General features: G+C 45.2%; 1 protein-coding gene across 1 annotated transcript in view; it reads left to right on the plus strand.

The window, feature by feature from the left end:
• Window positions 1-213: 213 nt before the first annotated feature.
• The window catches only part of LOC117751546, a 44,640-nt gene continuing 24,473 nt past the window's right edge, over window positions 214-20,380 (plus strand). Inside the window, exons 1-3 of the mRNA XM_034563465.1 lie at window positions 214-259; window positions 1,024-1,089; window positions 1,307-1,372. Coding sequence (XP_034419356.1) covers window positions 214-259; window positions 1,024-1,089; window positions 1,307-1,372 — 178 coding nt within the window. The remainder of the gene's footprint in view (window positions 260-1,023; window positions 1,090-1,306; window positions 1,373-20,380) is intronic.

Below are 20,380 nucleotides of genomic sequence, written 5' to 3' on the forward strand. Positions count from 1 at the left end.
ATAGCAACGACCCGCCGAGGCTATAAAAACCTTCGAACGTTGATATTCGTCCCTTTTGCATTTTGACTTCGACACGAGCTTAAACCCTCTTGTTGACCCAAACTGTAAAGCTAACCCTTTGATCTTTTGACTGCTAGCTAAAAGCTACTCTTGAATCTCTTTGGATAACAACTACTGACTTCCCTCTATCGCGGACCCCCGAGAAGCCGGAGAATGGACAACCACTGGCTGCTGCAACAGGTGCTGCGCAACCTTCCAGGTAAGTTTTATATTTATTTTAGCGTTGTTCTTATTGATTCATCCCTTAAAACCTTTTAAAGCGTTCTCAGTTGAGAAATTGGTGAAACTTGTTTAGTTTAAAGTTGAACAGTTCACAATGTTAAGAGGTGTGTTGGAAAAATACAGATTTTGTGGAGGTTTCTCCGTGTAAAATGATTATTTGAGTGCCGGAATGTCTTACAAGTCGCGGGATATCTGTGGTATGTGTTAACAATTACTGTAGAGGTTTAAAAACACTGTTATTGTATTTAGAGGGCATCAAATATGACATATTTGACCTTGAAATGTCTAAAAAAAGATGGCGCCTGAGCGGCTTGTCATTGAGTTCTAATTCTTACTTCTGAAATATAATCATGCGACATGTGACGTCATCGCACCAAGTGTGTTAGAATCGCACATGATTGCGACAATGTGTTGATTTGTTTTGGGTGTTGAAACGTGACTTATTGAACAAACATCTGCTCCTTTTACTTCAAACTATTTCTTTAACATTTAACCTTTGCTTTTATCATTATTATTGTTGTTCTGCCATGTGTTCTCTGTTCAAACTAACAGAGGCAAAGCTGCACTATGTTTGATATTACTGTTAAACGGCTCTTGTGTGTTGGTGCCTTTGTGACACGTGTAGTCCTAGTTAGTTTATAGATATGCTGTCGTTTTTTAAATTTAACCTTTGATTATTGCTCAATGTAATCCAGAAATATTTCATGTCATGAGGAATCCTGTTTAAATGTTTCCCTGCAGCTTGTGGGGACTTCGCTGGAGTGCCTCAGCTTCGCCCCCCTGAACCCCTTGGGAACGACTACGGAGGTAAAATCAGAGCAAGGCACAATTAAAGGTTTATATAGGGGGACAGTGAGAAGATATGAAACATTGTTTAGTCTGGAAGGTGTGGCTCACGAGTCTAAACAGTTGGTTAATTGAGCTGCTAACTGATTGATTAGCAGCTGGAATCTGAATCCATTATTGCTCAATGTAATCCAGAAATATTTCATGTCATAAGGAATCCTTAAATGTTTCCCTGCAGGTGGCGACTTCGATGGAGCTCCTGCACAGCTTGACCCCCTTGACGCCATCAGGTATGTCCCCGAAGGTAATGTCATGCAAGATGCGATTTTGGGTTTGTTTTTTCGCTTGCCTGACTTTGATTCAGATTTGGACGACCGCCTCCGACTCGCCCGACTCCGACTGGCCCGGTCCCGTGTCCGAATCGCCCGACTCCGACTCATCCGACTCCCCCGACTGCGGCTGGCCAGCTTCCAACGGGCCCGACTGCGAATGCTCCGCAGGTAAGTAATCAGGTAAGTTATCAGGTAGGTTATACACTTGTCACTTTAAACTTACACTTACATTACACTGTTTAAAGTACTGTTATCCATTTGTCTGTGCACTTTATTTTATATTCTACTGTACATGTAATGTTTTAATTCTTGCACTGTGTTGATTGTTGTTGTTTGTTTACTGTTATTGTCCAATGTTGCACCACCCGCCACGACAAATTCCTGTAGTTATCAGTAGATAGATAGATAGATACTTTATTCATCCACAGGGGGACATGTGGTTGTAGAAGCAGCAAGCAAGGTTACAGAGTAAACGTAAAATATTAATATCAAGTATGAAAAAATGCACAATATATACAATACAATGCTAGTTTTATTGATGTTCAATTTGAGGAGGATCTGGCCAGAGGTGATTTATTATAAAGTCTTATAGAAGTTGGCAGGAATATTCTCCTGTATCTGTCCTTGCTTATTCCTTTCCTGCTGGCCATCCTCTCATCCTCCCTTTTTGGTATGGAACGTCCTGTAGAAGCTCCAGTCCCTCAGAAACCAGAAGAGTACCAGGAGGAGCAGGGAAGAGGACTCCTCGCCCGACTCCCCGACTGCCTTCCCTTGCATCTAGCGGGGTTGGCGTGGTTAACGTTAAGAAAAGTCTCCAAGTCTTTTATTCAGGTATCGATTGCTGTGACACAAGAAGCAACATCCAGGATCTCCTTGACGACGAAGAAGATGACGAGGAGGGAGGACCACAGGACCAGATGAGACGGATGGAGGACTACAGGACCAGATGGAGAGCGGCGGTTACCTTTCTGTTAGTGGGCGGAGTAAGTAATCCCTCACTAAGACTACAGAAGTATCATTAATACGATTCCATCATTGGAGGCCAGATTCAACACACTAATGTAAAGGTTGTGTAGTTCAGTTCAAAAGAATTCATCTCTTGTGTTTGTGACAGGACCCTCTTGGCCGTCTACCCAAACCCCGACATCACCCGCCCCGCCCCGCCCCGCCCCGCCCCGCCCCGCCCCGCCGCCAGCCGAGAGGACGAGGGGCGTCCTGTTCCCACCGGCACAGAGGACGTAGTTTGTCTCCGTCTGCTTCTTCTGTGCTGGTGGGTTCGGGAAGCTCCTCACACCCACAGGAAGCAGCTGTTTGCATCTGCTCACAAATCCAGAAGGAGAAAGACGCTTCAGGCTGAACAAGCATTTTATTTGTCACATAGAATACTGTATCTTCATGTAAATAAATGTACAACAAAATCTCAATATGTCTTTTTATTATTTAAAAACTACTGGGTCAGCAAACGTTATGATCTTCATATTGGATTATAAATCATAACTTTAATGGTTGATTCTTTTATACACTACAATGTTATAGTTTTTATATATCCCTTTTGGGTTGTTTATTCATAATAATTATCGTCAGTAATATATTTTTTACGCCAGTGCTCGTCATTGTTTACCCTTCATAACGGGTAAACAATTGCACCAAAAGTATTAGTTCTGTTTTGGCAAAAGAAGTTTTACCTTTTTAAAATTGCCACAAAGATTGTCGTACAAAACACCAAAACGGCATCAAGTCAACATGTCCGTTGGCAACCAGCAGTAACAAATACCAACATATATCTTCACTCTAAATAATGCAACTTAAGCAATGAATCATATTTATATTTACAAGATTGTTATTGACTAAAATAGAAGAGGGAAGTATTGGACTAACAGACCCAGGCAGCATATGAAATGATGCTTTTACTACCAAACTCCTCACTGGATGGAGAACATTGAAACCAAACCAATGAGCAGACAGCATGGAGGAGGACGTGTCCACGACCTTTGCAGCTCAAGCAGCATGAAAGATGTCCTCTGGAGTCTGAGGACAGGAGACTCTTCGTTTGGTCTCTGCTCCTCACTCCGGAATCGGAATATATGCAGTTTACCTTCACAAAAGAAAAGCAGCACTAGTTGTGTTGACACGTGAAGGTAAATGCAGTCACACAGGTGTATGTGTCCAGGGCCGGAGTGGGGCCACTTTTCAGCCTGGGAATTTCAGGCTCAAGACCACTTTTTCCATGGTAGTGGAAATTGGATAAATGAAGCAACAGTTCAGCTCTTACTATCCTGTAGTTTTTTTTATTAATACCATGGTCCAACAAATAATGTAAAGGTTAAATACAACAATAATAATCCACTTAAGATGAGAAGTTAACAAAAAATAGTCCACTATTCCACAAGGATAGGTTGATAAATTAACAAAAGCAGAAATAAATAAATAAAACATTTGAAACATATCCCACTCTTCAACAAAGAGGCATATTCAACTAATGTTTACAGTTCAACTCACAGTACAGTATACAGACTGTCTTATCTGCTGCTCCGAAGCTACAAAGAAAAATGAAGACTCATATTACTGCATACTTCAATATCAATATCAATATTATATATCAATATTTGCAAAGTCTATGGATCGCCATATTTTGGGTGTAATATTTGAATTCAATTTAATATTTCGCTTGGGAATAGGTTGACAACGCTATTAATCAAGGCTACAGTTAGCCGAATAGTTACGTTGCTAATCATTAGGCCTTTGTCTCTCTTTACCAGTTGCCACTTGTGTTTGTCCTCTTGAAAATAAACCAGTAAGCTTGGCACATTTGGCAGCATCCTCCTCCAATGCCTTTCTTTTTTTCAACATGGCTTTTTCAGCCCCTCCTGCCCTCTTCCTCCCGTCCATCCTCCATGACGCGTATCGCTGCGGTCGGGCCGGCCCAGCTATCCGTAGCCTAGAGAAAACTTTTTGGAAAAGACGGACTACGGACCGAACCAACTCTATTTGGGAGGGGTGAACTTCCTCGCATGGTACAACCCATGCAGAGGCTGCGGTGTCAGATTGCGGAACGTGTGTAGCCCACTTTAAGAGAAGATGAACTAACGTGACAAATGTCAACAAATACAATTCTCGACCGGCCCAGAAGTGAAGCGGCCCACCGGGAACTCTCCCGATTCTCCCGATTACCCACCCCGGGCCTGCACTCCTGCACACATTGCCTGCTTGTTAGTCTCCAAATATCACACACACACACACACACACGCACACACACACACGCACACACACACGCACACACACACGCACACACACACACACGCACACACAATGAAGTGTTTCTGTCGTCAGTTTTACGGTTTTGCTTGGTTGGTATGTATAAGTGTCTATATTTGTGTGTGTGTATGTGTGTGTGTGTGTGTGTGTGTGTGTGTGTGTGTGTGTGTGTGTGTGTGCCTAGTCCCACAAGGTGGGAAACCAGTTTCTTTGTTGTCAGCTGCGTTTAGCGCAACCAGCGGTGATCTCGTTAGCCGCCAGCTTACTGTCTGGGGTTCCGGCCAATAAAATCAATATGAGGCCAAAGGCCATTCGCAGTTTTCAATGGGAGGACAAAAGCATCTGGGGGAAGAGAGGTAAACGATAGATTATGAGGAGGAAAGAGAGAGAGAGAGAGAGAGAGAGAGAGAGAGAGAGAGAGAGAGAGAAATTGGAGGAAAAAAACACTAGGAAAGTGGTAAGGGAAGGCAGGAGATGGAGAGAGAATGTAGGAATAAAAGGTCACTTTTTTTTTCTACAGTATTGCTAAGAGGGGAGATGTTGAATGAATAAATAAATATGTAATACATGCACTCAAAGGAATAGTTTGACATTGTTGGAAATACACTTACTGACTTTCCTTTAGAAGTATTGAATGGGAGAGAATGATATTCTTCCTTATCTAAACATAAATACTATTGTGTGGCTTATGGAAGCATAGGATTTTAATGAGGTTTTTACACTTCTGGGACAAAATCAATGGGTTCCGGTTTCACTTTGGCTCTATTTCCAGAATGCAGCTACACCTTAAAACGGGAGGTTTTTTTGACATTTTGTTTTTTGTAACCCAGTCTAGCCGTACTTTTCCTTGCTTCTAGTCTTTACGTTGACCTATGCTTACTCTCTCCAGGCTCTAGCTTCATATTTAGATGAATAATTGAGACATATTTGATAAGGTTAGCGTATCAACCCTCACTTCTAACTCTTAGCACTAAAGAAAATACGTATTTTTACCTCAAATCTTCTATAACAATATTCTGAGTAGCAGCCAATCCATAACCCTTTCTATTTTTTTTAATGCCATTAAATGGCTGCATTTGCAGAAATATTTAGAAAATACAATTTTCTCAACATACATTGAATGCTTGACACTGATCAGCCAATGTATCAAGTATTTTTTTAATGTAATTTCTAAGAACGTGTTGGCTTGATATATCAATATAATGAGCAAGCCAAGAAGTGACACATTTGCAAGACCTATGTATACACAATTTTTCATGACTTGTAATTTATGCTCATCAGGGACCAGAGCCTTGTTATTGCACTCCTGCAAAGTCGCACTGGGAAAGAGAATCAGCTGTGCCTGAAAATGCAAATAGAGAAGATAGAGAGTGATAGACAGTCAATTAAAATATGGGAATTTACACCTGCACATAAACCTGTAAGTAGAGACAACGGGAGAGTGACAGAGGTTGAAGTGATTGCCTTAGATTTCGTGCATAGTTTATGAGCAGAGATTAGAGACACTGTGATGTGATCATAAATCTCTGCTGCTGCTGAAAGTGATGGATGGATAGACCGTTGGGGTGCACGTCTTTTTGGAGATACTTGGGCAGGAGATGATGCTGTGAATAATGTATGCGTATTGATGCATGGTGTATATCGTGTGTTCGCTGTACGCAGTTATCTCCTTTGCTTTTGTCCCCCGGGCCAACTTTTCTATATGATGGAAATGTCAGCTGACAAGAAAAGGTTTCCGCAGCTCAACGTTAACGTGTACTCACTTTGATTGCAAAACTATGGTCTCCCTTAAAATGCATGTGATTATAGTTGTTCACGTTGTGTGGTTTATTTATGTCGTCTATGGTGCAAATAATACCCCCCAAAAATTTGAAAACATTTTCGATATAAGCTTCCTTTATGCTTTGAACAAGCAAATCTGTCCGCCTGGTTATTAAGTGATAGAAGAAGGATGTCCAGCTACAGTTAAAACAAGATGAAATGACTTTAAATTAGTGTAGTGCTCTTCTGGTTTCTAGAAGCTACAATCTTCAAGGTAGGACACATAGCGCTGTGCTGTAGCCACGGCAATATCCATCCAAGTTGATCCGTAATTATATATGTCATATATTACACAATCAGTGGGTCCAGACTGAAATATTTCATAAACTATTGGATTGCCATGACGTTCTGCGAAGACATTCATATTCTCCAGACAATGTGTCCTATCTTTTGGTTTGGAGTGATATGTATACGATGGATTGGGACAATGCTTCCATGGTCGCCAGAGGTTGAATCACCATCACTTTGGTGAGCTCCTGACATCTTCCCTGTAGCGCCACTAGCGACCCAAGGTTTTCCCTTGTGTATTGAAATAAACACCTGCACGATAGATCGGGACAATCTTTGGAATCTTGATGGAATGCCAACCATCAAGTCAAAATTCAATGTGTCAATAATTTAGTTTTGACCAATTATCAGCAAAACAGTAATTACAATCCCATTATCGTTCTTTGTTTGGCACTAATCAACAAATGTTAGTATATTATAATGTTTAATAACAATGAGTAATGGGAAAATACCAAAGTTGAAAATATGTTTTACTAATTGATTGAGTTACTTCAGAGTTAGTGTCTACAGTATTTGGTCTGTGCGCTGTTTACATGTGACCATTGCTGTACTGTAGGTGTATTATTATGTGCTATTCTTGTTGATATATTTCAACAAGAGAAGGGTGTCAGGCCTAATTATTTGAATTGTATTGAAAGAGACCAAATATACCACGATTGTTATCAAATAAAAGTATTGTAAAAAAATGCCAACAAAAGCCTGAACCTTAAAATGTTATGTCCCAAGATAACATTAATAATACACCATCTAACAAATCAAAAGACCACAACTTGAATTAAGTTGTTTTCATCTCGAAACCTTAAGTGACATTGCATGCTGGAGTTCCTGTGATCTATATTCCACTTGTTCTAACATACTCTCAAAAAAGATTAACCAACAAGAAACATTTGCTTTAATTAGGACTATATATCGGACTATATGTATAGTCAGCAAAAATTAACCCAAACTATACTCAAAACAAGTTAGACTAGATATTAAATCCAATTATCCCTGACATTTAAAATATCGTTTCTGCATGTGTTTTACTGCATTATGATCAATTTGTGGTCACAAGATAAAAGATCCAGTGTCATTCTAACTAGAGTATCAGATACATTTGTTCAAATGTAAATGTAATAAATTACTATAATATTATATGTGAGCACTTCACCGCCGTCTTCTCTGTTTTGCATCAGCTGGGGAAATAAGGGAGCTCTAATTATGCTGTCATGAGATCTATGCCGTTGCGTATTTTACATTTCTTGTATTGTTTGATTTCTTCAGTAACAGTGGGGGGTTTACAACTAAAATGAAAACAGATCGCACGTCTTACAACACTGTCTTAACACGTGAACAGTTCAGGCTAGTTGCATTTGACAGGAGGGTATGACAGGTAATATAGTGTATGATATTGAGAGCATTATTTGTGATTCAAGCTCTCAGGCATGTGGTAGTAATGATTTACGTATACCTCAAAGCAATGCTAGACAGACGGAGATGTCAGTCCAACACTTTGATCCAGACTGAAACATCTCAACAACTAAGGATTGCATTGGCATGATATTTTGTCCAGACATTCATGGTGAATATTATCTTTAACCACATTTTAAAGGTTAAACATTTAAATAGAGTAGACAACATACTTGTGTAATGGGCTGTTTGAAACAAAATCCAATTACCACCTTGCGGTTGTATGTTAACCAACCAGTCAAGTTGCAGTTTACATCCATTGTCATCGAATCCAAAATGTAATCAATTCATCAATGTATCCTAACATTTGAGTCAAATTGTCATAATTAGCATTTGCATGCATGAGTTACGGCCATGAACCTGTTGTGTGAGGTCACATCACAGTGACCTTTGAGACTAATCGGTGTGCCGTTTATTCCAAGTGGACATGCATGCCAAATGTGTAGCCTCAAGGCATTTGTGCCAAATTTCAAGACATTCCCTTGAGGATATATGGTGTATGGGAACATGTGGATAGTATATGGGAACATGTGGATAGTATATGGGAACATGTGGAAAGTATAGCTGCAAGCCGAGAGACAATAATGGGGAATGTTCTGGTTACTTCTAACATTAGTTTTGTAAGTGCATTTTCAAAGAAAGTGCTTGCAATATTTGCATTTGTAATCCCAAGAGAGTGGACTGACATTATTAACCTCAATTAGCAGTAGTCATACTTTTAATATTCATCCTATTAGGGCATGAATGTCCCTGTAAAACAAAGAGTAAGTGGGCTGACAATTCATTATGGTGGTAACAGCAAAATGATGTTAAGCACTGTTAAAAAATAAAGAATAATATCAGATGGTATTCCAAGATTTGCAAAAATGTGTACAAGAAAAGAACATTGCGGTGAACATGCAGAAACATTTTGCTATGTTTAGTGTGAAAATGTATTACTTATTTTCTGTTTCCCTAATACATTTAGCTAATGCAGCGATGAGGGATGAAATCATATCGTGGAGATTAGATGCCACTGTCAATATGTACTTTCAGATTCTGCTCAGCTTGATGGATGTATTGGTTATTAGTGCTGAAGGTTAAAGAGCAGCAATACTTTCCATTTCACAGACATTTGTGTAGGAAGTTGAAGCAATAACAACATGCATCAGAATGCATTTCATTACAGTGGAGAAGGAAAAGGTGTGTCACGTTTAAAAGTACATTAATGAAAAAAATAAAATAATTGAACAAGCCTGACTGAATCAATGGGAATCAATATTTAAAACTCAATAATGAACACCTGGAATGTGAATACATCTGATCTAAATATGTGCAGAACACACATACACACACACACACATATGCTTCACAATTGACTGAAATGTGTGTATCCTTTAAAAACGTACAGTTAACACCTAATGTGGCAAAGTGAATATCTATTCTATTCACAAATAATTCACTATGCTCGTGTGTAATATCCATCATAGGTTTTTAGTCGCCACTAGTTCTTTGTGTTATGGTTTGTCTCTGACCCCAAGCGCACGACAACAGCAAGGTTTAGTTCTAGCCGAACACACGGCGTAGTTTATTGAGCACAACAAGTCACTTAGAAAAGAAACACAAAAAACTCAAAGTGTCCCCTTAGTCCACGGGTAATCGAACATCAAACCCCAAAAAATCCAAGAAAATACTCCACACAAAAAAGTCAGCAAAGACACGAGGGAAAGTTCAATGACGACACAAGGAGGAAAGTCCACGGACATCATGGCACGAACTCGCAACGTCAACACAGACAGTCCTGATCTTTATCCCCCCGAATACAACGAGCTGACGAGCTGCAGCCGTGGGACGAGCTGAGTGGCTTCAGGTGTGAGTTGGAGCGCCCCTGGCTTGTCCCCGCCTCCAAGCCCGTAGCTCCCTGGCAGCGCGCTCTGAGGTACCGGGTGTCACTGTGTGAACGGGCTGAGGAGGGAGTCCGGCTGGCTGAGTCCTGACAATACCCCCCCCTCTACGGGAGCCACCTGGCGACTTGCCAGGCTTCTCGGGATGGGCCTGATAAAAGTCAGTCAACAGTCCTGGGTCCATGATGAGCTGGCGGGACACCCAGCTTCGTTCCTCCGGACCATAGCCCACCCAGTCCACCAGAAACTGGTACCCACGTCCTCGTCGGCGAACATCCATCAGTCGGCGAACCTTCCACTGAGGGTGCCCATCTACGATCTTAGGGGGAGGTGGAACTGGGGCAGGAGGCATCAGGGGACTGTGGGAGACAGGTTTAATTCGCGACACATGGAACACTGGATGGATCCTCATGGAGGTTGGAAGTCTCAGCCTCACCGCTGCAGGACTGAGCACCCTTGTGATCTCAAAGGGTCCAACGAACCGGGGATCCAGCTTCTTAGCGGTTGACTGCAGGGGAAGATCCTTGGAGGACAGCCAAACCTTCTGCCCCAGTTGGTATGCGGGCGCTGGGTTCCGGCGACGGTTGGCTCCTCGGCTGCCACGTTCAGCCGCTCGGAGTAAGGCGGCTCTGGTGACCTCCCAGATACGACGACACCTGTTCAGATGGGTCTGCACGGAGGGAACTGCCACTTCCGACTGCTGAGCAGGAAAGAGCGGCGGCTGGTAACCCAGAGACGCCTCGAAGGGGGAGAGGCCGGTGGCGGAGCTGACCAGGGAGTTGATGGCGTACTCGACCCAGGGGAGGAACCGACTCCAGGAGGATGGTCTCCTGGCTGCCACACAACGGAGCGCAGACTCCACGCTCTGGTTCATCCTCTCAGTCTGTCCGTTTGTCTGTGGGTGATAACCAGAGGAAAGACTGACAGAGGCGCCCAACCCCTTGTAAAATGCTTGCCATACCTGGGAGATTAACTGGGGTCCTCTGTCCGAGACGACGTCCTGGGGGAGACCATGAAGCCGGAACACGTGGCTCGTCAGGAGGTCCGCCGTCTCCAACGCCGAAGGGAGTTTAGGGAGGGCCACCAGGTGCACCCCTTTACTGAAACGGTCCACTACCGTTAGTATCACCGTCTTCCCCTGGGAGGGCGGAAGTCCAGACACAAAGTCCAATGCCACGTGGGACCAGGGACGGCTAGGAACTGGAAGGGGCTGCAGTAGCCCTGCGGGAGCCCGGTGAGAGGCCTTGCTGCGGGCACAAACGGGGCAGGCCAGTACAAAGTCCTTTACCTCGTTCCTCATAGTAGGCCACCAGAAACGGCGAGCCAGAAAGGTGAAGGTGCGGTGGACGCCAGGATGGCAGGCAAACTGGCTAGCATGTCCCCACTGAAGCACTCGGGACCTGACCGACTCCGGAACGAACAGACGGCGTGGGGGCACGCCACTCGGAGCAGGATGGGAGCGCAACGCCTGTCTCACGACTGTCTCGATGCCCCAGGCCACCATGCCAACCACCTTGCCCTTGGGGATGATGGGAACTGACTCCTCAGCAGTCAGGCTCCTCCCTTGGTGTAGTCGGGACAGGGCATCCGCCTTAATGTTGCGGGAACCGGGACGATAGGTCAGAGAAAAATCGAACCGACTGAGGAAGCCGGCCCACCGAGCCTGTCGACCATTGAGACGCTTGGTCGCCCGGATGAAAGTCAAGTTCTTATGATCCATCCAGATGGTGAACGGCTGCTCAGCCCCCTCCAGCCAATGGCGCCACTCCCCCAGAGCAGCTACCACTGCCAGCAACTCCCGGTTCCCGATGTCGTAGTTCTCCTCAGCAGGAAGGAACCGGCGAGAGAAGAACGCACAGGGATGAACCTTCTGATCCGCCACGGCTCGTTGGGAAAGAACCGCCCCCAAGCCGGTGTCCGAGGCATCCACCTCCACAATGAACTGCCTCTTAGGGTCGGGATGGAGTAGAACTGGGGCGCTGGTGAACCTCCTCTTGAGAGCCAGAAACGCGGCATCGGTAGCTGGGGACCAGATGAACGGCTGGGAGGGAGAGGTCAGCCTGGTGAGAGGTTCCGCCACGACACTGTAGTTCCGGATGAACCTCCGGTAGAAGTTGGCAAACCCGAGGAAGCTCTGCAACTCCTTTCGCGACGTGGGGTTCGGCCAGTCCACCACAGCCTGGATCTTGCGGGGGTCGGCCCGAGTCTGACCCTTCTCCACAACGAAGCCCAAGTAGTCGACAGAGGTTGAGTGGAATCGGCACTTCTCAGCCTTGACGAAGAGCCGGTTAAGGAGGAGACGCTTGAGCACCCGGCGGACGTGCTGGACATGATCCTCGAGGGTCCTGGAGAAGACCAGGATGTCGTCGAGGTAAACGACCACAAACTCGTCCAGCATGTCGCGGAGCACGTCGTTCATGAGCGCCTGGAATACCGCCGGGGCGTTGGTAAGGCCGAACGGCATTACCCGGTACTCGTAGTGACCTCGGGGTGTCTTGAAGGCGGTCTTCCACTCGTCCCCCTTCCTGATTCGAACCAGGTGGTAGGCACTCCGGAGATCCAGCTTGGTGAAGATGGTAGCCTGGGTGAGGGGCTCAAGGGTGGAACTCATGAGGGGGAGGGGGTACTTGTTCTTGACCGTTATGTCGTTCAGTTGGCGATAGTCAATACAGGGTCGGAGGCCCCCATCCTTCTTCTTCACGAAGAAGAAGCCCGCTGCCACCGGGGAGGACGACGGCCGAATGAGCCCTGCTGCCACTGACTCCGATATGTACTCGTCCATCGAAGCCTTCTCCGGAATAGACAGGCTGTACAGCCGACTGCTGGGAAGGGAAGCCCCAGGGCGGAGGTCAATTGCACAGTCGTACGGCCTATGTGGAGGGAGCGACTGAGCCCGGGTCTTGCTGAAAACCTCTCCCAGATCGTGGTACTCCGGAGGAATAGAGGAAACGTCCGGGGGAGGGACACTGGGGATTGGTCGGGGTAACGGGCTGGGGGCTGCCTGTAGACACTGGGCGTGGCAGGAGGAACTCCATTCCAGTATCATCCCAGAGGATCAGGCAATGTGTGGCTCATGCTGTACAAACCAGGGGTGCCCTAGGATCACAGGGGCCAGTGGGGACTGGATCAGGTAGAACTTGCGGTTCTCCACATGGTTTCCCGCCACAGTGAGGGAGATGGGACGGGTGCTCTGGGTGATGCGGGCCAGATGGCGGTTGTCCAGTGCAAAGGCCTCTACGGGCTCCTCCAGTGCTTCTAGCGGGATGTTAGCCTGGGCAGCGAACTCCGAGTCCAGGAAACACTCATCCGCCCCAGAATCGAGGAGGGCCCCCACTGTAATCCGCTGATCCGCCCAGGCCAGGGTGACGCTAATCCGCCGGCTCGGTGGTGCAGGACTACGGGAACAGGAAAGGTGACTCACTAGGATCTCCCGAGGTCCTGGTGAGCCTAATCTTTTGGCCGGGTGGGGCAGCCGCTGATGCGATGTCCCTTCTGGCCACAGTAGAGACACAGGCCTGCCCTGAATCGGGCCTCCCGTTCGGTTGGGCTAAGGCGCATGCGTCCCAGCTGCATGGGTTCCTCGCCAGTCGTCGTCTGTGATGAGGGCAGGACGGGAGTAGGGGGAGTAGGTTGAGCTACGGCGAGGGTCCTCTCCTGTGTGCTGGGTCTGTGGGGGGTGGGAAGGGATCCCCGGAGGACTCGCTCCCGCCTCCTCTCACAGAGGCGTCCATCGATGCGGATGGCGAGGTTGATGAGGTCATCAAGGGAAGAGGACTCCTCCCGTGTGGCTAGCTGGTCTCTCACCGCCTCGCTGAGCCCCCTCCGGAAGGTGACCCGAAGCGCAGGATCGTTCCACCCACTCTCCGCAGCGGCCAACCTGAACTCCACCGAGTAGTCCGCCACTCTGCCACCACCCTGTTGGATACTGCTCAACCGGGCACCGGGGTCCTGACCACTGGCTGGATGATGGAACACCTTACGTAGCTCTGCCACAAACTCCCTATAGGAGAGACAGAAGCTGGCACCCATGGCCCAGGAAGCGGTAGCCCACTGGGCTGCCCGGCCGGCGAGCAGGTTAATCACATACGCGACTCGAGCGGTGTCAGAGGTGAACCTGCTAGGCTGGTGAGCGAAAACCAACTCACACTGCATGATGAAGGTGGCACAAGTCTCAAAATCACCCTCGAACGGTCGGGGGCTGGAGAGGCTAAGCTCCCGTGGTACTGGGTTGGAAACCGCAGGGTTAACCGGAGAGGGATACACAGGGGGCGGGTTCACAGGCTGGTTCAGCGGCTGGGTGGTGAGGGCCATCGTCAACGCCCGCAGCTGTAGCAGGATCTCGGCTTGTTGGTCTGCCGATGCCGCCTGCTGACGAGTCAGGATCTCCACAGAAGCGTGGAGCGGCTGGACCTGGGCTTGGAGGTTCTGCACGGCAATGGAGGCCGCCTCCAGCTGGTGAGAGTGGGTGTTGGTCAGATGCAGCTGCCTACTAAGGGCAACCTGAACAGAGCTGGACAATCCACTCTCTGTGTCGGCTGGGGTCGTCATGGCGAGTTCGTACTGTTATGGTTTGTCTCTGACCCCAAGCGCACGACAACAGCAAGGTTTAGTTCTAGCCGAACACACGGCGTAGTTTATTGAGCACAACAAGTCACTTAGAAAAGAAACACAAAAAACTCAAAGTGTCCCCTTAGTCCACGGGTAATCGAACATCAAACCCCAAAAAATCCAAGAAAATACTCCACACAAAAAAGTCAGCAAAGACACGAGGGAAAGTTCAGTGACGACACAAGGAGGAAAGTCCACGGACATCATGGCACGAACTCGCAACGTCAACACAGACAGTCCTGATCTTTATCCCCCCGAATACAACGAGCTGACGAGCTGCAGCCGTGGGACGAGCTGAGTGGCTTCAGGTGTGAGTTGGAGCGCCCCTGGCTTGTCCCCGCCTCCAAGCCCGTAGCTCCCTGGCAGCGCGCTCTGAGGTACCGGGTGTCACTGTGTGAACGGGCTGAGGAGGGAGTCCGGCTGGCTGAGTCCTGACACTTTGCAAACTAATAATTTACTAAATTGGATTGCAATAATAAAACTCAAAATTATTTCGGTAGTAACAACTTTAGTAATGTATATATTGGTTACTGAAAACTGTAATACCGTCAAAACTAGAAAGTTGCATCACAAGCTGCAACATAACTTCCAAATGGATAAACAGTTATGGGAGGAAAGTCAATAAATTAAGTTACAAGTGGATGTTTATTCAAGACTTATGTATAATGATGTATGTTTAAATTCATATTAGTATTCATGTAGTTTATAGTGAGGGGGATTTCAAATAAAGCCAACCCGACCAACGCTATTTGGTCAACAAGTCTGATGTCACAGGCAAATGGTTTTGTATTTCATGAGGTTATTTCTCATCAAATATGAATGTAAAATTCAAATTTTTAAACTTTCACCAAATGTGTTAACCATATACTACATTTGTTACACTTCAATGTACACAGGTCGTATATGAGCACTCTAGTGTTGGTTCCTTTCGTTAGCTAGTTAACAACTGGTACGCCTGGAAGTTGAATATTGTGTAAATAAGAGTGTTACTTGAAAAAAAAGTACTCTGTTTGGTGCAATTTACTGATGCAGCAATTTCCTTTTCGAGAAAACAGTTCATAAGTATTCTCAATCTTAATTTTAGAGCAGCGAGTGCTACACAGATGGACAAGTTTATTTTTCTGTTCTACGTCCACATATAAGAAAAATATCTAAATGGTGTTTCAGGAATATTCCAGTCAGGGCTAATGTGAAGGAATCTCAGTTAAGATCGAGTATAACCCTTAAACATGTCAGTTTCTACAGACAGACGTGCGACCAGCTCAACACCGTGAGCTCTGCTGAAGGACGTCCGTGTGAACGCTTGCTAAGTTGGGATCATAAATATGGTGGGTGGTGTGGGTCATGAACACAGGTCACACTATTGGCTGCTGTGGTACAGCAGATTAAAGGTGACAGCCGACGGCTATCTATCAGGGCTCTTTACTGCTTTGTCGAAGGCTTGAATCTGCTTTTTGTGGTACTTTAATGTCGAGCTAGAGGGATGAATATGCATGATGTCTCAAATATTCCCAAAAAGTACCTACACTGCCCAGGTTAGAGGTTCTATTCCCTCTCTGGCAAATGCCATCGCAACGGAGTATGCTTCTGCGGTAGCATATACACACACACTGCAAACAAATTCTGAAAGGCATTGGGGATAGGTATTCACAACATGTCATATATTGATATTGAAGTAGTGATGGAAAGCCCAGGATATTCCTCAAAGGAAATGAAGAGCGTTTAATGTTTCATGATCCAGCGTGGTGAGGCTCAGATGATGCAACCTGAGCAAATTGACTGCACGATTTTAAATTGTCGAGTCGTTCTTTGAACGCCGTCCGGTGTTTCTCTCTCTCTCTATACATATATAAAGCCAGTGTAGTTTCCGTTTTGATCCATCCCAGACTCCCATACCGACACAAAGAGGCAGCCAGTAACTCAAGCCGAGATGCACAATCCTCAAAGCAGCTGAAACTTCACGTGTATTTACGTTTTTGGGGTTGAAACGAATACTTTTTCCACTCTCTGTGATAAAAATATCGGCTCATTTCTGTAAGCTCCACCAAGGATCTGATTAATTTATACAAAGAATACACACGCCAATACCCAATCCTAGCCATGAGGTTCTGCTGCTGCTGAGATGGTGAACGTTTGCCATGTCATGAAAAATTGCATAAATACGCATACTGAAATATTTTAAGCACTTGACACCCGGGAAGACTGGTTGCCTTTTTTCTTCATCTGCGCAGTTTACTGCTTTTTTTTCTCAAATTGACTATGAATATTTAAAAGACCCCGGAACACCTGGGGCAGCTGTGACAGCTCCATGGGCAGAGAGTGGCGCAACATAAAAAAAACACCAAAAATTCACCCATGGGGATGCCTGTTGAAGCTGCCTGACACGCTAGACACTTGTTGGTTTACTTTTTGATGTGTCAGTGCAGACAGTGAGTGAGTGTTCTGTTATGATTATCAATGGTATGCAAAATCATGCACATAAACTTGTCCGTAGTGGCCTGTTGATTCATTTATTGTAATGGCGTTTGCTCAAATGGAAAGATGCACCTCAATTTGGCTTGGACTTGCCACTCAGTGCATTCCTTTACTGTGCATTTCACATCACATGGCCCTTCCACTTCATGGTGGTGGAGCCACGTTGCGTCTTTAACGGTGATTACACAGTTAACCGTCTACCTTAATGGTCCAGTCTGTGGTACCGTGACACGCTTTCTGCTTTTTGTAGCAACGGCAACGTTTTTGAATGCGTATGATTTGAAGGAAATGTTTGGGAAATTATGCATCGTTGAATGATTGTTTTATTATTTTCCTGTTATTGTATTCCCCGCCAGTGCATCCCATTAATACTGGAACTCTGTTCATTTCATAAAACACCTGTGCACTGTAGGTTTTAGTTCACGTTCCTCAAAATAGGAGGACATATTGGATTTGTTGTGGACTATTTTCAGTGGATTGATATGAATTCTGTGTTCTCGTATTTACTGGAGCAGATGGATGGTGTAATGTGTAATCTACCCCAAAATGGAACCACGTCACCCAGTTCGATGTTGCACCTTTTTTTTGTTGTTAATTCCTGTACAATTCCTGTGGTATAAAAAAAGTGAGATGTCAAGCTGTGGAAACCAATTATTAGTGTGTACTCGAGATGCACTTATACTGATATCGGACTTAAACTGACTCAAATAGAGTTGAGTATCGTAACAATGGGACCGATCTGCTATCTGATACCATTATTTGATGAATGGTCCCAGTCACTTCCACTCAGTGCTGAATAATTTAACTCTGGTATCGGATCGTTTCTCAATACCCAAAGCCCAGAAACGAGCATATTGACTAAAAAGGCCGGATCAGTGCATCTAGTCAGTAGAGTGCATTCATTTTTTCTTTCCGTCTTTTAATAAGATTAGTTGACAATAACTTAAGCATGAAATATTTGTTTAACTACTCCTGAAGCATGATTTTCTTTGAACTCCTACATTTCAGCCACAATGTGTTCAATTAAACAGCTTTATTTTATTACTCGCGGTCTGCCGATCACAAGCAACTTCGACAAGCGTTCGAGTCACCATTGGAATCCGAGCTAAAAGCTGTAAGCTAAGCATTTCTTTTAGGTTCATGGACTTTGGTTGGCATACATCTAGTGGGATTCGATTGGCACATTTCAATCGCTCCTCCAAATGTGAAATAACATTTAAACCTGCAAGCAAATTTTACCTTTAAAAAAGGAGAAAATAATTGTTTCAGTGATGAAACTCTTTTTATTGGGACCTCAGGAACCTCGGAAGTCAACTACAATCCAGCCCGTACACACAGAGTGTAGCACCAACACTGGGGTGTTCCATTCTGTGGGTGTCAATTAACCAACAGTCTCACACCGTCCCAAAGCCCCAATTATTCCTACAAAATATATTTCACCCATACAAAGGCCATAAATTGCAACCTTAAACACACACATACACAAAGGAGATTGTGTGCGTGTATCTGTGCGTGTATGAATGTAACTGTGTAAGATGGTTGGTAGAACAAACTTTATGGGTCATCAGTCTTCAAAAGGATTAAGGCTGCTGTCCCAGTTATGACCTGTTACAGTACATGCGTGCACACACACACATACTTGGATGCAGAACACACACATACACAGAGACATAGACGCACACACACAAGTGCAGAAATGACCACTTTCACTGTAATCCCTTGCTCACATTTCCGCAAACAAAATGGCACTCTCTCTCACTCACGCACACAAACACACACTCACACACACACAAATGAAAGGCAAAGCTACTGTCACAATACCACTAGATTAACAATTCCCTCTCTCTCTCTCTCTCTGCTGCTCACTCACACACACACACACACACACACACACACACACACACACAGTGGTGACAACCTTGGTCCTGGTCAGCATCGCTTTCCTAGCCTGAGGCTCTCTGAAATGATCCAACCCTGAAACACAGAAATACACACACACACACACACACACACACATTCTAAAATGTGTGTGACTGTGTATGAAGGCTGGTAGGTGACGTTCATCATTTGTTTGCCGGATTACGGACACAAAAACAAATACATTAACTCATTTCATGATGGTCGTTCGAAGTGATGGTTGCACTATATACTGACAATATTCACTCATTGAATATGAACAGTTATGTATTGAGGCAGTAACTGTACGGTATGTGTATTGGGGCGTAGTGCAATTATATGCAAGACATGAAAGCATTATGCAACATACTGAAAGTTGAGGGCTGGTCTTATATTCTGATGTACTTTTCCCTGCAAAAAGAGAATGCTTTGTCTATTGAATATGAAGTTATATCCAGTTGCTTGTTAGTTTCCCTCAACATGCAAAAGGACACATAAGGGGATTGCATAAAACCCAATTTGTGGTTTTACAGATTACTTCTATATCTCGCACAGACGCAGGTACTTCCAAGAGTATTGTCCAGCAAGTCACTGGGCCTGGCCATGAAAGACTCCCTTCGCACATGCTAAGCTATGCTAATTGGCTGCTGGATATGCAGCTTCCTAATTGATGGAGAGACGCGAATGTAGTATCTTCTCACATAAAACCAACTAAGATGTAAAACATTTCCTTTCCATGTAGACACTTTTTTTTATGCATCAACCCTGCCTCGAGTGGCACTGAAAAGGTGGAAACTTGATACTGCATACTGTGACCTACACATTTCTCGTGTTCATCAAGTCAAAGTCGGCCCTCCTGTGATTGGGCTGCAAGGCAACGCGCGCTGCTCGGGGACTGACTTTCCATCTCGACAATGGTTTACCACTTCCTCCTTGGCCAATCAGCTCCTTTACAGTCAAAGTGACCCTGGTGCTCCACGGACTCTTTTTTGTCTGCCAGTGACAGCCGTGGCCCGAGGCATCGTGTTTCAGGGTTGTCCATTGGTCTGTCTATGTGCATACGCGTGTCCTATTATTCGGAGCGCAACGTCTCAAGAACACTTTCTTCAAAGTGCGTCACTAAATCCACTTGGACTCAAGGATGAAATGATTATAATTTGGAGGTCAAAGGTAAAGGTGATCGTGACCTCACGTACATCCCTTTCTTCTCAATGCAATATCTCATGATTACCAAGAGGGAATTTCTTCAGATTTACTCTGTGACCTCATCATTTTGGCCATACCTTAAGGATTCATATCCTATTC

Source organism: Cyclopterus lumpus, chromosome 22, assembly GCF_009769545.1.
Source record: "Cyclopterus lumpus isolate fCycLum1 chromosome 22, fCycLum1.pri, whole genome shotgun sequence".
NCBI classification, from domain to species: Eukaryota; Metazoa; Chordata; class Actinopteri; order Perciformes; family Cyclopteridae; genus Cyclopterus; species Cyclopterus lumpus.